Source organism: Megascapheus bottae, chromosome 27, assembly GCF_031878675.1.
Source record: "Megascapheus bottae isolate mThoBot1 chromosome 27, mThoBot2.hap1, whole genome shotgun sequence".
Classification (NCBI taxonomy): Eukaryota; Metazoa; Chordata; class Mammalia; order Rodentia; family Geomyidae; genus Megascapheus; species Megascapheus bottae.
The window spans coordinates 1947581-1970276 of NC_143535.1; the positions used below are offsets into that span (position 1 = coordinate 1947581).

At 44.0% G+C, this 22696-nt stretch overlaps 2 protein-coding genes across 19 annotated transcripts in view; one reads left to right on the top strand and one right to left on the bottom strand.

Moving 5' to 3' along the window:
• The window catches only part of Angptl5 (angiopoietin like 5), a 44294-nt gene extending 37435 nt beyond the window's left edge, over positions 1–6859 (bottom strand). For 6 of the 13 annotated variants that reach the window (XR_016532785.1, XR_016532787.1, XR_016532784.1 and 3 more), the window contains exons 1-4: positions 4049–4897; positions 2903–3023; positions 1729–1832; positions 704–797 (exon numbers count right to left, since the gene is read on the bottom strand). Coding sequence is in view for 6 of the 13 variants with exons in the window: in XM_090319245.1 (XP_090175371.1) it covers positions 704–797; positions 1729–1832; positions 2903–3023; positions 4049–4177 (448 nt within the window). In the remaining 7 variants the exon portion in view is untranslated. The other 7 variants (XR_016532790.1, XR_016532789.1, XM_090319247.1 and 4 more) reach the window with 6 other exon arrangements.
• The window catches only part of Cep126 (centrosomal protein 126), a 29386-nt gene continuing 13211 nt past the window's right edge, over positions 6522–22696 (top strand). For 5 of the 6 annotated variants that reach the window (XM_090319237.1, XM_090319235.1, XM_090319238.1 and 2 more), the window contains exons 1-6: positions 6522–6842; positions 9349–9468; positions 11135–11280; positions 12317–12428; positions 17207–17393; positions 19554–21615. In XM_090319237.1, the coding sequence (XP_090175363.1) occupies positions 6760–6842; positions 9349–9468; positions 11135–11280; positions 12317–12428; positions 17207–17393; positions 19554–21615 (2710 nt within the window). In that variant the 5' untranslated portion in view covers positions 6522–6759. Of the gene's footprint in view, positions 6843–9348; positions 9469–11134; positions 11281–12316; positions 12429–14754; positions 15867–17206; positions 17394–19553; positions 21616–22696 lie in introns of those variants that run through there. The other variant, XM_090319241.1, reaches the window with a different exon arrangement.

Here is a 22696-nt window from a genome sequence, read left to right on the forward strand (position 1 = left end):
GTGAATATAATATAACCCTTCTATTAATTACAATAAAAAATATATGGAAAAAAAGCTGGAAGTGATGCTATGGCTCAAGTGGTTAGAGCTCTAGCCTTGAGAAAAGTCCAAGGACAGTGCTCAGACCCTGAGTTCAAGCCCAGGACTGGCAAAAAAAAGAAAGAAAGAGCGAGTAAGCGAACGAGCCATGTTGTATTATCTGCTGAGATGCAATGGTAGAAAATAAATGACACAATGAAATAACTCAAGGGCTGGAAGTGGTAGAGTATGAGGATCTGTGTTCAAACTCCAGGACCACAAAAAATAGTCATTCAAAATATCATGAAAACTGCTACTATACTTGAAATGGGAGATTGTTGAGCATTGTTTATTCTTTTTTTTTTTTTGCTGAGGAAAAAAATAAATAAGTATCATACTAATCCTTTAATAATATTTATTTGCTTTGAGTTTTTTTGGTGTGAACTCAAGTTCGTAAAGTTTATACAGCAAATCCAAACAGGCAAGGAAACCTGCTGTGTGTTAGTACAAATATTGCTAGCGCTCTACTTTTTCTGTATTAACTTTCTTTTATTTTTATATTCCAGTTAGAGACATTTTGAACATAACAAAAACATATTTTGCAGGTATCCTGAAATGTACTGAGCTGTCCAGGAAAATTTTAAGCAACACGAGTCAAAACAGGCTGAAAAGCCAGTGCTCTTACCATGTGACTGGACCGGTCTGTGAGGGATAGGATCCAGCTGTTTTCTCAAAACTTCTGTAGTCACAAGGACAACTTGGTTCATGAGCTCGTTAACCTAAACATGCATGGACGTGCATATACATATTTAGATAAGTCTGTATTTGGACAGAGCTTCTTTAAATTATGTAAATATTATGGCCGAGTCTCATAGAATCTGGCTCTGAACAGTCTACTGATGTTCTTTTTTAGACAAAATTCTTATTCTTTAACAAAACTGCAAAGATGAAGCTATAAGCAATCATTACATTCGGCGGTTTCCACCTTCTTCACCCTGATTTTTGTCTTCCCCAGTTTCTGCCTCTGACTGCCCTCTATTCTGCAAATGAACAGCTGCTGCACCCTCTGGCCCTCCTGGCAGGGCAGCCATGCCCGTCACATGACCACGTCAGCCTCCTGCCCTTTTGTATGATGTGCTGTAGAGTTCCTTTACTCGGGTTTTCCTTCACCCCCAACCTCACCAGCTGCTTCACCCCTGCACCAATCCAAAAAGCCCCCTCCAAATAGGATGCCTTCCTTCAACCTCCTGTGACTTTAAAAACACATCTTCTCGCTGGACATTATGTTGAAAATGAACTATTCAGCTTGTGGGTGGAGGTGGGAGGGAAAAACTGGGAGAGAGCCAGGAAAGGGGTAACACTGTCCAAGAAAAGAAATGTACCCTTTATCTGACTTATGTAACTATGACCCTTCTATACATCACCTTTATAATAACAATAAATTTAAAAAAAAACCCATGCATTCATCACTCATGAACCACTCAGCACACGAGCTCTCTCCTCTGGAAAGTGATCCTCTGTGTCATTCTGCACCGTCTGCTATTTCAGCACCTGTTTCTTCATTGCTTTCTGTTCGCCCGCGGCTCATCATGGTGTCTCCCTTCCCACAAGCGCTGAAGGGACGGACGTCCAATGGAAAGTGCATCAGACTGAAATGACTGCCTCGGTTGGTGTGCCCATGACAAAGTGACACGCTATGGAAATCCATACCTGATTGGATAAGTAGTCCAGGGACGCCTGCTGCTCCTCCATCATATTTCTCATGAGTTTCTTGGTACTTCGTGTGTAGGAAACAATAGAATTTTGCAGATTTCCTTAGCCATAATAAAAACACCACCAAATATTATCTTGTTATTGGAAACAATTATGGTGAAAAATTAATGAATTTCACAAGACTTGGGATAAATGTATAAATATGACTATTCTGGTTTATATAGTCATAACTATATTTAATCAGCCTATATTGCATTTAGCACAGGATTGTCCGTGAAAATAACGGTTTCTTTCTTGGTGGGAGGGTTGTACTGGGTTTGCACTCTGGGTTTGCACTCTGGCCTCGACACTTGCTACACTATGAACAGAGCCATAGCCCTAGCTCTTAATTTATTTATTTGTTTATTTTGCTGGTCCTGGAGCCTGAACTCAGGGCCTGGGTGCTGTCCTTAAATCTCTTAGCGCTCACAGAGAAGCAAGATGGCGCCGAAACAATAGGCCTAGCTCTCTCCCACAAGCCTCTTTGTGCTCAAGATTAGTGCTCTACCAATTGAGCCACAGCACCACGTGGCTTTTTCTGAGTAGTCTGTTGGAGATAAGAGTCTCATGAACCTTCTTGCCCAAGGTGACTCAGATCGCAGTCTCCTGAGTAGGCAGGATTACAGGTGTGAGCCATTGATGAGCTCAACATTCTTAATAACACTAAACATGTCATGAGCAACAGGGAACTGAGGGCTGCTGCAGATCTTGCATTAATCCGCTTACATTTATTATTTTGGACCTAATGCACTATTCCAGTGTGTACAATCCCCACAAAGGTGTAATGTCCCAGGGGTCAGGGAGGAAAACTGCCTGAATGCAGCAGCACTGTCAGAAAGGCCCTAGTTGAGCAGGGTGAGGCCACCCCCAGAACAGCCCTGGGCACAGCCTGCACCCCCATTGTCAGCCCTCAGTTCCCTGTTGCTCATGCCATTTGGTCACGTGTGAGACCCATCCATTCATTTACCAAATAGCTATTAAGCAATTACTATGTATGAAATACATAAAGTATCTGGTCTAGGATGGTAAAGGATACAAATAAAATAACCCACTAAAGCGTACTTTCCATATCTACCCTGGAATAAATAAAGTTGTAAGACTTCTTAATTGTGACTATTTTGTTAATACTTACTACACATGAAATGTTTTTCTTCTTTTGTAGTTTTAGCTTTAATCTCACACAATTTGTCACAATCTTCCTTATAAACAGTATCATGACTCACATCTTCTACCACAGTAACTACTGGAGAACCCTATACATTAAAAAAAAAGAAGAATATATAAAAATGATCTACACCTAATTAGATAATAGGGAAAATTGGAATTCAGAACATAAAATGTATGAACTAAGTTTAAATTTCCATAAATAGACCTTATGATAAATTTTATGGACAATACATATCTGTTAATTCAGTAATTTTACTGACTTCTTTTCTTTCCAAATTCCAAAATAATTCATTTAGGAATCACTTCCTTTACTGTGACTCCATGGCCTTTCCCTTTAGCCTTTGCAAATCTACAATCTTCCAATTGGAACTTTCTTGAAAAAGGACTGCGAAATTTCCCATAGATAGCTTCATTTTTAGCAAAATGGACTTTTGCCACTATTAGAAAACAATAGAGAGTTAGGAGCTGGTGACTTACACCTGTAATCCCAGCTATTTAGGGGACTAAGATCTGAGAATCATGATTGGAAACCCACCTAGGAAGAGTAGTCTGTGAGGGTTTCATGAATGCTAGGGAAGCACTCTACCACTAAGCCACATTCCCAGCCTGCACACACCACTTCGTAAAGGTATTTGGCCCCAGAGGATGCATATATTGTTACACAGATGTTTTAAACTCTTGTTCTTTCAACCTCTGTAATATTCAATAGACTAGATGCTTTCAAAAACTCAGGTTGAAATAAGGCTCTTAAATGTTAGAAAGTGTTTTGCAAAATTAAATGAGTTTCTGCAGAGTCTGTTTTTTTTTTTTTTTTTTACAATTTATTCTTGTTTCAAGTATGGAACTTCAGAAATAGGTTTTGAAACAATGGTAAATACATTTGATGGTGTTTAAATATTATAAACCAAAAGGCCTACGGCTTTTCTTTAAGTTTACTGTTTCTTAAGTTTAAAAATAGTAACATTTAAGCAGTCTCACCATTTTGAAATAAACATTTCAATTGTCCCATAAATTAGATTTTATCAAATAATCTGCCTTTTTAAACTTCTGATATGTATCTTAAAAGCTAACACAGCTATCCCAGCTAAAATGATATAGCTGAGATTCTTACCACAGGATGATGAGCACAGCACTCGAGAACGGCTTCTCCACAAAAAAAGATACATGCATTCAACAACGAAAACAAAGCTTGAGATGTAGCCATCATGCGTGTGCTGGAGAAACAAAAACACTTCTTCATCTGCCGGTCAGCTCTCAGTGGAAAGACTTAACACTGCAGAGAGGAGTCTTGGGCTAGAACTTTCTGGAATGTTTTCAACAAAAATAGAAGCCAATACTTACTGGTTTCCAGGTCAGGTCGTTTGAACCAACACCCTTCATATGAAAAACAAGGCAGCCTCTAGAGATGTTCTCATTTTAAGTTACATAAAGCCTTTTCAGTGTTTCACACCTCTGCACCCTATGTCCACACTGTAGCTAGAAAGGCCATGAGCTGACAGATAAGGCATGATTTTAGAATTCACCTAGGTTTTGTGAATCAAACTTTACCTCTGAGAGATAAAAATGGGTTGGTGGTATGGTTCACATTTCACAATGTAGCCCAATAGCTCTAAAACTGTACCCAGAATGCGGCAGCAGAAGGGCTGGGTGCGTGGCCTGTGGCAGAGCGCTCGCCTAGCATGCTCAAAGCTCTGAATTGGATTCCTCAGTGCCACATACACAGAAAAAGCTGGAAGTGGCACTGTGGCTCAAGCGGCAGAGCTCTAACCTTGAGCAAAAAGTGTCCAAGGACAGGGGTCAGGCCCAGCAGAACCATAATCACCTGGACATTAAAATTCTTGGTCCTTTCACAGACTGCTCAGAAAGAACTGCAGAAACTCTTCAAGACTTCAGCAAGAACCTACTTGTGTAGATGGGGAAGACATAACCTCAACCAAGATAACAGTGTAAGCACACACACACACACACACACACGAAGCAGTCCTTCACCAACCGCCCCACAACTTGCAAGGTTTCAGCAATGTTGGGTAGGCTGGGGGCCTGGGGAGGCCTCCCTGCCTTGAGCTCCGCGAGGACAAATGAACACACACCTGACTCGGGAGTGCACTTTCTGTAATGGACCGCTGGGTTTCAAACGCAAACACTGCCAACGACAATTGCGCCTTCCACTCTCATTTACGCTCGGCACTGTTGTGTTTTTCGTTGTTTCTTCGGCTGACTTTCCGAGGGCTCCAGGGTGGCACCGAGCCGAGCAAGGCCGGGGCCTGTCCAGGGCAGCTCACTCCACGAGGGTCCGCACTTGGCCTTTCCTTACGGGATTGGATGACATGCTGTCCTCCACACGGGTCCTTGACAACGGGGCCGGGCGTGCGGACTCGTGGCAGAGTGCTCGCCCCGCGCGCACCAAGACGGGGTGGACCCCTCGGTACCGCCGAGGGGCTGGGGCTCGGGGGCAGGGTGCGAGCCCGGGCCCACGCCACCCCCACCCCCACCCCCACCCCCGGATTTGTCGTGGCACTCCATCCAGCACAGTCACTGTACTCGAGCGGGCAAAGCTGTTTTTCAGCGGGAAAGTTCACCGCTTCCCACTCTGAAAACCAGGCCCCCCAGTCCACAAAGGCGGACACTGACGGGGCGGCCAGGGGCTTCAACCCGTCCTGCGAGAGAGAGCGCTGCTTCCAACCTAGGTGGTGTGCCGGGGACGGACGGGGGGAGGAGGAAGAGAGGGGCAGGGGGAGGAGGAAGAGAGGGGCAGGGGGAGGAGGACGAGGAGGGGGAGGAGGACGAGGAGGGGGAGGAGGACGAGGAGGGGGAGGAGGAGGAGCAGAGGGGAAGGGGGAGGGGGAGGGCCTTGAAGTAAGATCAAAACTTAAAAGTGCTTTTAAACCGGGCTCCGAGGAGAAAAATAGATAAAATAGACGTGGAATTTGCAGCTTGGTTCCAGGAGGGGCTCGAGGCGGCACTGAGGGGCGCGCGGGCGGGCATGGCTGCCCCCCCCAGCCCTCCCCCGCCCCCCGCCGGCTCCTCCTCTGCCCCCCGACCTGCCCGGCTCACTCGGGACCTCCACCCCGCCGGCCGGCCGGCTCCCACGGCCCACTCCGGACGCCGGCGCGGGCGGGGCCCCGAACCAGGCCGCGGCGGGCGAGGCGGAGCGGCCCCGGGGGCGGAGGGAGCGGCCGCGGCGGGCAGTGCCCCTCCGCCAGCTCCGAGAGGGGCTGGGGCCCGGGGACGGCCGCTCCCTCGGCCGCAGAACGCCTTGCCAAACCACCCCGAGTTGTCCCCGAAAACAGCGTGTCCGCATCCGCTGGAAACACGGGCCTGCGTCTGGGGCGTTTCCACGCCCTGTCCCGGCCACAGCCCCGAAAACACGCACGCCACGAAGGCAAAGCCGAGCGGGGACTCGCCGCACCGCCCCGCGGCTCGGCAGCCTCCCGGGCCCCGCGGGGCGGAGCGGCTCCGCGCCGGCGCCGCCGCCGCCTCCCATTGGCTGCCCTGGCGCAGGCCCCGCCTCCGCCTCCTCCCATTGGCTGCGTGGAGGAGGCCCCGCCCCCTGGATCCCGTCGCGAAGGACGCGGCGTCCGTTGGTTGTCAAGATGGCCGCGGCGACGTCGCAGCCGCAGCCTCCGCTCCGGCCAAGCTCGGCTGCCGCCGTCGTCCCCGCAGCCACCACCGCTGCCGCGAGGCCAGGCTTGCCCCGACCGAGCTCCCAGCGCCCGTGACGCGGGACTGAGGGGCGCGGGGACGGGCGTGGGCGAAGAGGCGGCCGCCGCTGCCATGCCGGGGGAGCCCGCGGCCTGCGCGGAGCCGGCGCCCAGGTGAAGGATGGCGGCGGGGAGGCCGGACGCCCCGAGCGCGGGCCCCGACCACCCCGAAAGCTACGGGCGGCCTCGGCCCGGCGCCTACCTGTATCCTTGCGGGCCGGGACCGGGGGCCGAGGGCCGGGGTCGGGGGCCGAGGGCCGAGGGCCGGGGTCGGGGGCCGAGGGCCGGGATCGGGGGTCGAGGGTCGAGGGCCGGGATCGGGGGTCGAGAGCCGGGGTCGGGGGCCGGGACCGGGGGCCGAGGGCCGAGGGCCGGGGGCCGAGGGTCCAGGGTCGAGGGCCGGGGGTCGGGGGCCGGGGTCGGGGGCCGAGGGCCGGGATCGGGAGCCGAGGGCCGGGACCGGGGTCGGGGGCAGGGGGTCGGGGGCTCAGGGCTGAGGGCCGGGACCGGGGGCCGAGGGCCGGGGTCGGGGACCGAGGGTCGAGGGCCGGGACCGGGGGCCGAGGGCCGGGCCGGGGACTGGGTCACGGTCTGCTTCCACCCTCCACCACCCGGTCTGTCGTCGGAGGAGCAGCAGCGCGGGGAAGGGGGGAACACGGGGACCTGGAGACTCCCGTAGAACTGGTGCTGGTGACGCTGTAGAAAAGTGAAGGAGAGCCAGCCCTGGGGTAATTAAAATGCCATCTCCATCCTCAGAGGACTCTGGCTGGCCGTGATGGTCTGGTGTGACCACCGTCCTCCTTCTCAGGAACCCCCGCCCCCCGCTCCCCTTGGCCCTAGCTGGTGGTGGGCAGTTAGAGTTGAGGGCCGACGCAGAGCTCCCCCAAAGTTAAAGCACAGGGGCTTTCCTCCTTTGACCAAGATTTCAAACTAGAGCGTGCAGCAGCAATTCATGGCTCCTCTCATCTCTGTATTATGCACCCCCTGGGCTCCTCTGTGGCCTTCTCAGAGGTAGTGGGAAAGGAGCAAGGTAACCTATAAGAGGGTGCTTGGTCCCCTTCATGTGGTAGCTTCCTGAGCACTGAACTCCTGTGACACGGGAGAATTTGTCTCCAAATGGCTTATTGAAGAATCATATGTCTTTCCATCATTCTCATTTTTAAAATGTGAACGTTGATATAAATACCCACACTAATTATGAATATATTAGCAAGTCAGCACTATATCAGGTGACTATGACCCAAAAGACTATTGTAGCCCGGTAGTAGTGGATCACACCTATAATCTAACTACCCACGAGGCTGAGATCTGAGGATGGAGGTTCAAAGCCAGCTGGGGCAGGAAAGTCCACGTGAGAGACTCTTTATCTCCAATTAACCAGAAACCAGCAATAGAGCTGTGGCTCAAAGTGGTAGAACACTAGCCCTCAGCAGAAAAGCACAGGGACAGTAGCAAGTTGTTGATCAATAGACAATCAGAAGGCCAAAAAAAATAAAATCACGTGTATGTATGTTGGCCTATTTATATTTCTGTTAAAGTTTATAATATATAGTCTATATATAATCTATGTCATATATTACATGTATACAAATATAATACATATTGCATATATTATAAAGCTATGTAAAGTACAGTCATTTTAATTTACTTAAAAGCCAAGAGTCATGGGTAACACCTGTAATTCTAGCTACAGTAAGCTAAAATTAGTATGACTGTGGTGGTTCAAGGCCACTCTGGGCAAAAATTTCAGAAGACTCACATCTCAAAAGAAAAGCTGGTGTGTTGGTAAGTCCCTGTCAACTCCAGCTACTTTGGGAAGTGTACATAAAAAGATCTTAGTCTAAGCCTGCCTGGAAAAAAAAAATCAAGATGCTGTCTCAAAAATATCCAGAGCATAAACAGCCCAAGCCTGTAGTGTGTCTGATTATGTTCAAACCCCAATACCTACAAAAAACTAAAGGCCAGGGTCAGTGCATGCCTGTAATACCAGGTACATGTCCCAAAGGTAGGACCATAGACCAAGGCAAGCCTAAGCAAAACAAAACCAGTATTTCAAAAGAACTCACTATACAAGCTCCACCTTCAGTGTAATTTCCCGTATTTCTACACTCTTTTCATTCAAAAATAAGAGAAAACACTGATAAGTCAGAGCAATCAAAGCAAGATCAATCATATTAATAAAACTAATTTGAAGAAAATTTAGTCAGAAATGGTGCTGTGAGTCAAGTGGTAGAACCCTAGCTCTGAGAGAGCCCACAGACAGCACTCAGGCCCTGAGTTCAAGCCCCAGGACTGGCAAAAGGAAAAAAAAGGGGGAGTTTGGCTTAGTGGTAGAGTTCAAGTGGTGGAGCACTAGCATTGAGAAAGCCCAAGGATAGTGCTCAGGCCCTGGGCTCAAGCCCAGGATTGGCAAAAAAAAAAAAGGAAAAAAGGAAAAAATTTAGTTACATATGACTTTCAAGTGACAATCAAAATACATCATTTCTCTCAAAAACTTTTGCATTAACTAACACGTCTGGATATGATTGTCCAGGTGTTTTCTTTTAATACCAAGTCAGAATTTGTATATAAAATACTGGCTGATCATCTACTAACACTAATAACTTCTAAACAAATACCATGTCATTAATACAGGTGATAATTATATTTACCAGCTAGTCATACCCACTAAAGACTTAAACGTTTGTTCTTAACTTACTGCTGTCATCAGAGACATGAAAATCCATCTAGAGAAAAACTTAGAAGAAGAGCGTCAAATACTACTGCAGCAACAAAAAATATGTCGAAATAGAGCTCGTAAATATTTTGTGGAATCCAACCGGAGAAAAAAGTAAGTCACTGTGTTTTCCTCAGAAGTATAGAAACCCCACTGCATGGAAGGTGTCAAGTTTTCCATTTTGTAGCTCTCTACGAATCCAATCATGACAGTACTTTATAAAGTACTGATAGAGATTCAAATGGCTTTTTCAGTTGTTTTACTGATTTTCTACTAAGATACCAAAAGAGCAGGTTTGGTCTAGTTTGCTGACTTGTAACTGTTAACAATCTTTTCTTGATACAGTTATGGATACCTCTTTAAATCACTATTTTAAATCTTATGTTTATTTTCAGTATCACCCTATGATTAAAAAATAGAAATTATTCTTAATTTCTAATAAAAGCAGTTTGATTTTCACTATTAGTTGCTTTATGTCATTTTCCTACTATACCATCCTCATTCATTTTGTTACAAAAATGGAGGAAATTGGAATGGTAGAAATGTGATTAATAGATTAATAACTTCTTACCCAAACAAAAAAGCTTTATACTTAAACTACAAAGTAAAAAAAAAAAAAGGATGAAAGCTATCCAATCACTGCTTAACATCAACATGCTTAGCATGTTAGCATGTTCAGTTTTTAACAAAAGACAATAGTTGTGTATTTTTTTTTTTGTTTTCCGTGCCCTATCTGTATTTCTGTAACACACACATAGCAGGAAATCCCCAGAGTATGTCAGCTGAATCCCTGGGCATATGCTGCAAATCCCACTTGGGGAGGACAGAATTGTTTATCTGTAATTTTTTTGACATTGTATTTCTATTTTGATTAGCCCTTTCTTTATCCACGTGGTTGAAATTAGTGAATTTAAATGTATCTTACTATGCATGTGTTGCTGTTTATCTGTACTTTTTAGCTTCTTTGAAGCCAAAGACACATGACAAGTATTTGATAAAAATGGTGACAGATTTTCATCTAAGTACATTCTGTCTACTGACAGTATGACCACAACATTTTTCCTTTTTTTTGGGGGGGAGGACTTGAACTCTGGGCCAGGGTGCTGTCCCTGAACTCTTCAGCTCAAGGCTACTGCCCTACCCCTGGAGCCACAGCCCTCTAGTCTCGAGGTCTTTAATGCCTTGGCTGGCTTATAACCACAATCCTCAGATCTCAGCCTTCTTAGTAGGTAGGATTACAGGTGTGAGCCACCATGCCTGGCTCTGCTCACAAAATTTTTAAGTATTTTTTTCTCTGTCACCCACGCTGTCACCTTCAGTGCTTGTTCCCAGCAGTGGTCAGTAGGAAAGGTTCCACAATCAAATGCTGGCTGTTTCCATCAGTTGCTTGAAATCATATTTATTTTCTTCTTACTATTTTCTTGCACTCTTTCCCTCAATGGTACTATCTTTCAATATTCAATATACAATATATATATATATATCACTTCTAAGATGATAGAAATGATATGGCCAAGGAATAGATGCCTTGGTCAGCACAAGATCCCTTTAGATGGAACCTGAAGGTGCCCTTGGCGTGCCCCCTCTCCACTTCCACAACCACTGATCTGCTATTCTCCATAAGTGCAAGGTTTTCATTTCTAGTGAGCATGATCATGTCCACACGTAACTTAACATTCCGTACTATAAAACACTGTTATTACTGTGGCATTGTTTTAAAACTATTTTTCTGGGCTGAGCTCTTATTTTAACTTACTGTTTCTTTTATTTATTTGAATAGAGCTTTTGAAGATAAACGAAAAGAACAAGAAGAAAGAGAATACCAAATTAGAGAACATATACTTCAACAACGAAGACAGAAGTTTGAAGAAGTTACTGAAAAATTCCAGCGTGCTCATGTTCCCCACTCACAGAGAAGGAAATCAGGTACCATACTTTCTAGAACAAAAAAGGAAGAGAAAAATGTTAGAGGTGTGTGAAAGGTCATTTGCTAAGTCTTAAATGTACTGATTTTTCAATACTTACTTCTCATCTACATGGAAAAATCAAATCAACTAGAAATATGAATCGGAGCTTCAAGAGAAAGTCATGGAATAAGAGTATATGTTAGCTGGCCAGGAGCATGGCCTACTTGTAGAGTGCTTGCCTAGCCTGTAAGAAGCCCTGGGTTCCATTCCTGGGTACCATGTACACAGAAAAAGCCAGATGTGGTGCTATGGCTCAAGTAGTAGAGCAAAAAGGAGCTCAGGAACAGTGCCCAGGCCCAAGGTTGTCCCATGTGTGTGCACATGCATTCACACACACACAAGCATGCAGTGCTTGCCTAGCATGCTCAAATACCTGGGTTGGGTTCCTTAGTACCACATATATAGAAAAAATAAAAATCCAGATGTGGTGCTGAGGCTCAAGTGGTAGAGCTCTAGCCTTGAGGAAAGTCCAAGGACAGTGCTCAGGGCCCAGGACTGGCAAAAAAAAAAAAAAGTAGCCAGTAGATAGATGTAGGGTTGAAAACAGAAGTAATGTCATGAGAAAGACGAGAGTATATGTTACTGCTAACTAGACGAGAGTGTATGTTAGTGTTAATCAGACTCTGCATGGCTGTGATGGGATACATAAAATGGCAGCAGAGGGTTTATTTTAGTGCAGAGGCTGTCAGTAGTGCTTGTTCTAATGATTCTGGGCCCAGAAGGAGGCAGAGCGGTGAGGCAACATGAGCAGGGGGACGAAGCCAGGGTTTGTTCGGCCAGGAGTCCTGCTGACATGTTCCTGAGATGTCAATGAACTGCTCTCTGCCTTTTCCCAAGCCTCTGGGCTACAGGCCTCAGCAGCCATGTCTGCAAAAATCTGTTCTCTTTACACAGGCACTTAAAAATAATATTTTCTTACTCATCAGTTAAGTTATACACTAAAAGACCATTGAATACAGTGATTCTTTACTATTTGGCCTTTGTTCTCTTTGTAGTTTTTAAAAAACCTGTTCCTCCATTAGAAGAGGCCCTCAAACAAATTCAAGCAACCAAGTTAAATCCAGAAGTAAATGTTCCCTTTTCTCATAGACCAGCAATAAGCTGGAGGTGAGTAATGTATTACTGTTTTATTTAGTATATTTTTGTTTTATTAGCATATTATAATGTATGGCTTTCTTCTTGAATGTGTAGCTCTGTTGGACTCAGGTCCCTGTACTTGCTAGGCAAGTGCTCTGTCACTGTGCTCTGTTCTAGTTCAAGACTTCTACTGTTCCTTGCTTTAGAGTGTTTTGTTTATTTATTTGGGAAGAGTAGAATTGCTACAAGGGTGAAGTTAGAATTTTGATTCGTTGTCTTTAAAGTCTTTGGTATTGGTAGGTATTGGCCTAGTGATAAATAGGTGGCCTAGTCTTCAGTATTAAAAATATGGCCTGGGGCTGGACGTTTGGCCTAGTGATAGAGTGCTTGCCTAGCATGCACAAAAACCTGGGTTTATGTACCACATACATAGAAAAAGCTAGAAGTGGTGCCGTGGCTCAAGTGACAGAGCTCTAGCCTGGAGAAAGCCCAGGGACAGTGCTCAGGCCCTGAGTCCAAGACCCAGGACTGGCAAAAAAAATATATATATATATGGCCTGGGGCCAGGAGTTTGGCCTAGTGGTAGAGTGCTTGCCTAGAATGCTGGAGACCTCAGTATCAAACACACACACAAAAAGCCAGATGTAGTGCTGTGGCTCAAGTGGTAGAGCACCAGCCTTGAAAAAGCTCAAGGACAGAGCCCCACCCCTGAGTTCAAGCCTCAGGACTGGCAAAAAGAAAAAAAAATAGAGAATATGAAAATTAGAGGCTAAGATATACAATTTAAAAAAATGACTGTGGAGGAAGAATAAATAACTTTAGGGGAAGGAAACTTGGAACAAGGAGGATAAGTTGTAAATTTGGAACATGCTATGACCATGACTTCATGATAGCCATGCCTGTCTCTTAAGTGTATAAATATCATATGGCTGTGGACATTAAGATGATACTCTTTTCTCCAGTTAACCACTAGAAAACAGGAAGCGGGACTGTGACTCAAGGGGTAGGCTGGTATCCTTGAGGTGAAGAGCTCAGGGACAGCTCCCAGGCACAGAGTTCAAGCCCCAAGACTGACTATATATATATCTATATCTATATCTATATAGGTATAGATATAGATATATATCATGTGGCTGTTACATATTTGAAAAAACAGCAAACGTATAACGAAGCTACAGAGAGAATACTATGGTGTTTTATTTGAAAAATTAGACTTCTCTCCACAGATATGTAATAGTATTAAGTAATATATGTGAAAATCCATTGTAAACTATAAATGCTATGCAAATCTGAGATATTAGAATATAAAGGATTAGGTGTTGGGTTTATGGAAATATTTTTTATAAACATAACTAAGATACAACTATTAATAAACTTTATCACATTAAACTTTGTTCTCAATAAAATGAAGCCCATAATGGACTAAGGAACAAAATCATGCCAAGAGTTTTTTAAGAAACATGATATATAATGGTTCAGAAGAGATTGTTCTAATACAGTGCTCATGGCAGACAAAAATTGTTTAAGGTGTTGATATCTGACTTCAGTCCCCAGTACCATCAAAAAAAAAGGTGGTGATAGGATCAACTAAAACAGAATAATGCTTAAGCCATAAGAAAAAAGAGTGTTTTATGAATGTAGAACTGCTTCAGGAAATAATGAGATGTAGGAACATTAATAAGGCACTCGAATTATAAATGTGTAATAAACCTTCCTAGTTGTTGTGAGTAAAAGAGGGAGGGCCGGGGTTTGGCCTAGTGGTAGGATGCTAGCCTAGCATGCACGAAGACCAGGGTTCAATTCTTCAGTACCACATACACAGATAAAAGCCGGAAGTAGTGCTGTGGCTCAAGTGGTAGAGCTCTAACCTTGAGAAAACCCAAGAACAGTGCTCAGGCTCTGAGTTTAAGGTCCAGGACTGGGGGGGAAAAAAGAGGGTATACTCGCACTCATACTTAATACTCAACCTTTAATAAAATGAAATTATTATATATCTATCTCCAATATCCATGTATTTTTTATGAGAAAGATGCTTCTAAAATCATTTGTAACCCTGAAAAGTTATTCAGAGGTGACCATTATTTGCCCTTTGTACCCATGGTTTCAAACTGAATTAAGTGTAAATGTATGACTAATAGACTTGTGAAAATGCTGAGCTCAAGGGCTGAGCAGAGGGGTCCTGAATATGCTGTGTACATGTCAGCCCTTATGAAAAGCCCCTGACCGACCACAGAAGATCGTGCGTCCAGCCTAAGGACAGAAATCACAGGAACCCAACCCACAGAGGCAGCCCACTGCACTGTGTTGATACCATAATAAGGCTCTTCTACCTGCCTTTCCAAATGCTTTTGTGCAGATCCATCCCTGCCTGTCCAGCTGTCTCCACACCTAATCCCTTCCTATTTGATCAGCTGTCCCCTTCACGGGCCCCATTGTCATCCCACCATTCCCAAATTCTTCCTAGCTACCCAACTGTTTGTCCCAACCGCCAGACCCAGACCCTGCCATCTGTCCCCTCCACTCTCTCAAAGACCTACTTGCCTGCCCCATTCTTGTCTTACCCAATTAAATATCTCCCCCGTCCTCCAGCCCCAGCTACTTCCAGTTTTTCTAACAATTTCCCTCGCCTTCCAGCCCCAGTTCCTTCCGACCCACCTAACTTCCGACCACACCCATCCTTAACTTCTCCAATTATTCCTGATCCTAACTCACAGAACAAGTTATTTTATAACACTTTAAGACCCAAACCTCTCCTTCCAGCACAGTGTTCTACCCCAGCAGCTCTAGTGCCTGCTCTTACACGGCGTTCCCTTCCCGCTGGGCTCGGGGCTTCCCCGGCCCCTCTGGAAGCACTTCCTAGGGCGAAGCCTTCCTGTTTGTCCAGTCACCATCCTCCTCAGCCACTCTCCACTCGGTCTTGTGTCAGTCCATTGCCTGAACATCTTTTCCAGTCGGTTCAGCAGTCTCTTCCACCAGCCACATTGTCACACCAGCCCCAGGCATTCGTAGACCATCTGTCCTCCTCCATTCTCTCCTGCCCACCTCCCTGTGGCTCTCCATCCCCTTTGCCTTCACCACATTCCATATCGGCATCCTCATCTTCACCCTCTGTAGTGTTCTCCGCCCCTTCCTCTCCTGCCTCCTCCCCTTTACCTTCCTCCTCTCCCTCTTTACCTCCCTCACCTGTCCCTCTCTTACCCTCTCCTTTGCAGTCTTCTCCCTCTCCATGTTTGTCTCCAACTTATTTTGCTTTTCCCTCTCCACTTTCTCCTGCTGCTTCTTCCTTTATGATTTCTTCCTTTCCCCCCATGCTTTACTCTCCTCCCTCTACCTCCCCCTCTCCTTTCATTCCTGTCCATCCCTTCCACCCTCCTCATGGGGGGAAGAAAGTAGAGAAGAGAAGAGAAGAGAGTGGAGTAGAGAAGAAAGGAATAGAGAAGAAAAAGTTGAGAGACGACAACTTTAAAGGTAAATAAATGGAGTTTATTAGACATTTTGTAGATTTAGCTTTATTTGTTTGGGAAGAATGACTGAAAGGGAAGGATTATGGACAAGCAGGGAGGAGACAGAGCATACCATTTGAAGTTCGGGAATTTGCATTAAACTTGCTCTTCTCGTCTCCCCATTAGAACAAAGACAGGAATGGAGTTATCCAAATAAAGATACATATGGGCATTGGAGATAGATATATGTTACTTGTAGTCATATGTCACTTACCAAAACATTTTTATCATCATTGAGTTGGTAAGGATTGAACTAATTTGGTAATAAATGTCCTAGGATCCATACCACCGGCCATAGTGCACAGGCAATCGGGTTTATTTATCAACATTCTGTCCCATCCTCCCCAGCAAAGTCTCACTTTTTTGTATCCTGAAGTGTGTAGTATGCTATCAGTTTCCAAATGACAAAAGATAAGGTAATTTTGAGGTGATACCCCTTCTGTAGCATCAAACTGCATGAAACAATTGTAAAAACAAATGTGTAGGGTTGGGTATGTGGCTTAGTGGCAGAGTGCTTGTCTAACATGCAAGTCTGAGTTCTAGTCTCAGACCAAAAAAACAATCAAACAAATGTGTACACTGTTTTTTAAGAGCCAAGTTCCTAAACCTAATTAAGTAGGAAGGAAATTCCTGCCTACACTGACAAGCCCTTTTTATCATTTCTGTCTCCTTGAGGCTTCAGCTGTCTTCAGTTGTAGGAGTATGGATTAGCCTGGTGTTAACTCAGAACAAAGGGTAATGAAGACTGTTATTGCCGGTATGGGGATATCGCTAAAGAACTGAGTGCTGGACTTGACTGCATTTACAGGGATTACTTCTACCCCACCCAAATGATCAAAGAATGGAATATGATAAAGTCATGAATAATTAGTCACTCCTTACCTGACAGTCTCCATTATTGGCACAATAGTCTCACAACCATTTTTTGTACTATTGAACACTTTCAATTCACCATTCTAATTGTGTATATATTTCTCCAATAGCCTTCTATGACATTAGCTGGACACATGCACACTTCTTATACATTTGTCTACTTAAAGAAATAAGCTGAGGGGCTGGGAGCATGACCTAGTGGTAGAATGCTTGCCTAGCATGCATGAAACCCTGGGTTCAATTCCTTAGTACCACATAAACAGAAAAAAAGCCAGAAGTGGTGCTAATGGCTCAAGTGGCAGAGTGTTAGCCTTGAGAAAGCCTGAGGACAGTGCTTAGGCCCTGAGTTCAAGCCCCAGGACTGGCAAATAAATAAATAGAAATAAGTTGATTTTATTTAGATGTGCTAAGTGTCTTTATGTCTATTCACAGAGCTCTAGATTCTGCCTTGTCTGCAGTTTTGTTAAACAGCAAGAAACATCTCATATCCAAAACCAGTTGTGATAAAAAAATGAAAGAAAACAGCACAGCAAACATGGCTGCTAGCAAAAACATGTTTCAGCTTCAATTGGAGGAAACTCAGAAACGCTTAGAAGATCAGCACTTGAGTAGCTTGCAAGTATGAAGTTGTAAATATGCTACTAATATTTCCATTTCAGCATTCTCCACTATAGATGTGCATGACATTTGCTAAGTATAGACTATAGAGAATATGAGGTGTTCAACACAGATTTATCACAGATACTGGAAAGAAACTAGGATTTTTTTCTTACAAGTTTCCCAAGATCCTCTCTACTTCTTCTATTCTTTTTCTATTTCCCATTTCAAAAAAGTATGCTTAATGAGTATTTATGACAAATATGAAAGGTATTTGAAAATGCAGTGTAATCATTACTAGAGTTCATTATAAAAAGCAATCTGGGGGCCGGGAGTTTGGCCTAGTGGTTAAAGTGCTTGCCTAGCATGCATGAAGACCCGGGTTCGAGTCCTTGGTACCACATACATAGAAAAAAGTCGGAAGTGGTGCTGAGGCTCAAGCGGTTGAGTTCTAGCCTTGAGAAAATCCAAGGACAGTGCTCAGGCCCTGAGCTTAAGCCCAGGATTGGCAAAAAAAAAAAAAAAAAAAAAAAAAAAGCAATCTGAAGCTAAGATCTGAGGATCTCAATTCAAAGCTAGCCCGGGCACTAAAGTCTGTGAGACTCTTATTGCCAATTAACCACCAGAAAACAAGAAGTGGCGCTGTGGCTCAAGGTGTAGCGTGGTAGATTTGAGCTGAAGAGCTCAGGGACAATACCTAGCCCAGAGTTTAAGCCCCACGACTGACCAAAACAAAACAAAAAAAAAGAATATTTTCACACATTTATGAGATTGTCAGTTTGTCAATATCAAGATTAAATCTGTACTATAATTATAGCTACCTACACAAATTTTAAGAATATCAGGCCAAGAGTATGTCTTAGTGGGGGCCGGGAGTTTGGTCTAGTGGTTAAAGTGCTTGTCTAGCATGCATGAAGACCTGGGTTCGATTCCTTGGTACCACATACCTAGAAAAAAGCCAGAAGTGGTGCTGAGGCTCAAGGGATAGAGCTCTAGCCTTGAGAAAGTCCAAGGACAGTGCTCAGACCCTGAGCTCAAGCCCAGGACTGGCTAAAAAAAAAAAAATTTAAATAAAAAAAAAAAATAATAGGGCCGGGAGTTTGGCCTAGTGGTTAAAGTGCTTGCCTAGCATGCATGAAGACCCGGGTTCGATTCCTCGGTACCACATACATAGAAAAAAGCCAGAAGTGGTGCTGAGGCTCAAGTGGTAGAGCTCTAGCCTTGAGAAAGTCCAAGGACAGTGCTCAGGCCCTGAGCTCAAGCCCATGACTGGCAAAAAAAAATAAAAATAAAATAAAATAAAAAAGAGTATGTCTTAGTGGTAAAGTGCTGCCTAGTATGCACAAAACCCTGGGTTCGATTCCTCAGTACCACATACACAGACAAATCTGAAAGTGGTGCTATGACTCCAGTGGTAGAGTGCTATCCTTGAGAATGCTCAAAAACAGTACCCAGTTGCTGAGCTCAAGTCCCAGGATTGCCCCCCCCCAATACATACATATGTATATAATTTTTATGGGCTCATCCAAATGTTAATCATCAGGGCCCAGGAATAGCTATTTTGACAAAGTGCCTTATGTGATACTAACAAGCAAGCAGGTCTACTGCAGACCACAGAATTAACTTCTGTAAAACAGGGTGATTGCCCTTCCAGGAGGAATGGAATGTTCAGGCTCAATGAATGTTTCTGGGGAAAAATACCCTTTTTAAGTAACCATTTTCTTCAGCGTTTTACTTGCTAATATGAAACATTCAAAAGTCCAGTTTAATGATCGTTGTCATTCTCTTTACTTTGGTTTATTTACTGTTAGCATTACTGAGGCTGAAAAGTGCCTTCACTTCTCCAAAGTAAACTCTCAACGATTGAATCTCTTAGAAAGAAAAACCCCATATTTGAAATAGAATAGCAGCACAAAAATTACCTCTAAGTCATCTTGCACCTAAAATAATTGGAAAGTTACGTTAGGAGTTGAAACTAAAGTCAGCATATTTTACTATAGATCTTTGCTACACTCCTTTTACCCCCTGAGAAAAGTAGAGTACTTAACACATCTCTTCTACTATATTCATATTCTTTTGTTAATAGGCCAGGATTTGAACTCAGTTACAACAGTGTGAGTCATTAAAAATTGGCCATTTAAAGAAGTTTAAGGCATAAAACAATGTTCTTTTTCTCCCCTAGAAATTTTATGATGAAGTTAATCAGATCACCAATTCTGAGACCCTCTCAAGTATAGACAGTCTTGAGGCTGGTGAGCGTGAAGAGATATACCTAACACTTCAGAAAGAGCTACCAATACAAGAGAATTCTGTTCCTCTCATATCAGCAAATCTGCAGGCAACTAATCTAAGCTGCTTCAATGATACTAACCTGTTTTTCTCCAAAGTTCAACATATAAATGATTGGCTTACAAATTTAGATGCTCATCATACTCAGACTGTCACACCTTCCTCAGATATTTCTAATAGGCCTCCTGTTGCACCTTCCCAGGACCATGTTAATAATAAAGCACAAAATCCATGTGCTGTGAGTGGAACTGTGGACAGAGCTGTGAGTACTGCTAAAAGCCCGATGGTCTTTGTGTACAGCCCTTCTGTAGCAGAACTGGATAAGGACCAGAAGACCTCTGGAATGGCCACCCAGAGGAGAACGGCCACCCTGGGGGTGGGCAGTAGGGAGAAGGGCCCAGCCATGGAGAGCCCTCCGTTCATAATCAGCAGAACCTGGACCACTTCACATTCTGTAGCTCAGAAAACAGCCACACCTTCAGACCAAAAGAAGTTATCTGAGGAAACTCAAGGAAATGGAACCATTTCACCTCCTCCTTCATATGTACCAAGGGCCACTGCTTTATTTCCCCCATCTAATCGACAGTGTGCTAAGACGGTACCCATGAGCAATATGCACATAAAAGAAATCGACCCAGTACAGTGTTCAGACAAGCTAGATGAATGGGAAGACATACTAGAAGAAAAGATAAAAGATTTCAGTTGTAATAAAGAAGAGTTGGCCTTTTTTTCAGATAGTTTTCAAGTTACCTCTCTACCTCACAACCCTGATTCAAAAGACAAAAAACAAAAGGCATCATTATCTAATGTAATTGTTAATTATGACTTACTTGACCATTATAAGAAAATGAAATATGATAGCCATGAGCAAAATAGTGTAAGGTTTCTTAAAAGCATTTTAAAGAAAGATTCTAAACACAAGCATGACTATCTGCAGACACTGATTACAAATCAAGGCTTTAAGTTTAGAAATCAAAAAGCAGCAGTTATCAGGGATAGTATTGAATTAACAAAAGAAAAAGCTGCAGAAATTCCAAAGATGAGTAAAAAATTGAGGTGGTTTGATGAAACTGGGGATCCATCCAAGAATGCTGAGGACAGTGGCTCACTGAGGAAGAGAACGGGTATGACTCCCCAGTTTCCAGGGCAAAATGGCTCTATGGAAAGAAAGAATGCCAAGGTTGATTCTGTCTCTGAAGATGCTGCTCTTTTAGGAGGATCTGGGACAGACCATGTGCCTTTGAACTGCTCTACGCCTTCAGGTCAAAACTTCATTAAACAAGCCTGGGCAGCATCTAAAAAAGGAGAAAGCAAAGCCCCTGCACAGAATGGGGCTTCTAAAACTCACAAAGGTAATCCTTTCCGAGGCCGAGCAGAGGTCACAAAGAGAACAGGATCTACGAAAGTCCGGTCAACCTTTGTGTCTGTGAACAGGAAAGGCACCATCATCCAGACACAGTCTGAAAGCAAAGCCAACACATTTGTACAAACTCAGGGTAGATTGATTATACCTCATCCTCCTCCTAAACCAACGTCAACTATCCCGAGTAGTGAAAATACACACGTGTGTCAGTATCAATCTGAAATGCCTGGAGCTTCCCAAAACACTAAGACACAGAACTGCTGTAATTCAAAATATGTACTTCCCACAGAACACAGCCTGAATACATGGAACCAGGAAAGCAGTGGCCCCCAGCCCGACGCTTGCTCAGACCTGGTCACTGCGATGCCATCTCCCCCTTCCTACTATTCTTCCCAGTGCCACACGTTCACAAAAGCAAGCCATGTAAACAGTGCACACATGGATGCCCAGCAAGGTGATATTGACCACCCCTACACAAGTCCTGGTTATGAGGGACATTATCAGTCCATGATTCTTAGAAATACTAAAGAACAACCAGTTCCCTCATGGAAAAAAAAGAATACGATACTGTGCCAAAGTGAGAAAGCCAGTGGTAAGAATACCTTTGTGCATCTTTTGTGATTCATGTGAAACTTTCCTTACTGGTATTAAATTACAATTCAGTCTTATAAAAATAACTTGCCGGGGCCGGGAGTTTGGCCTAGTGGTACAATGCTTGCCTAGCATGCACGAAGACCCTGGTTCGATTCCTCGGTACCACATACATAGAAAAAAAGCCAGAAGTGGTGCTGAGGCTCAAGTGGTAGAGCTCTAGCCTTGAGAAAGACCAAGGATGGTGCTCAGGCCCTGAGCTCAAGCCCAGGATTGGCAAAAAAAAAAAAAAAAAAAAAAAAAAAAAACTTGCTTTGGGCTGGGAGCATAGCCTAGTGGTAGAGTGCTTGCCTCATATGCACAAAGCCCTGGGTTCCATTCCTCGGTACCACCTACACAGAAAAAGCTGGAAGTGGTGCCATGGCTCCAGTAGCAGAGCACCAGCCTTGAGCAAAAAGTGTCCAAGGGCAGTGTCCAGGCCCTGAGTTCAAGCCCCAGGACTGGCCAAAAAAGAAAAAATTGCCTCGCTTAATAATTGAGTCCAGTAGCTGAAGCCTGACCTAGCCTGTATTGGACTAAGAAACGTTTTCCAGCCTCCATTTTTGTTTTTTGTGACACCTCTCATGAGTTTGAAGGAGGACATGAAATAGAATCTATTCTTGTCCCATACTAATCTGACATGACGAGTGTAGTCAGACATTTACTAAAGATATACACAGTGAAAAATACTGTATAAGTTATCCTAAAATAAATGAATAATGCTAGAGCATATTCCTTAATTTTTTATTATTAAAAAGCTATAAGCTAATAAATGTGCCTAAACCTCTTACCCCTTTCCAAAATAGTGACAACTCAGATTTGGTCTGAGGAATAAAATGATACCACTGCCTTAAGCTTTTTCAGAATTCTTAGTCATTGCTTAAGAAATGACATTGATAAGTATGCATTGTATTCATACATTGCTTTCTTGTACACCCCTTTGTACAACTACTAAAAGGTAGTTTTAATGCTTCTCATGTGTTAAAACAAATTCTCAGCTAATTGCTATTGCCCTAAGTGGCAGTCAGCTATTCCCGTTTTCA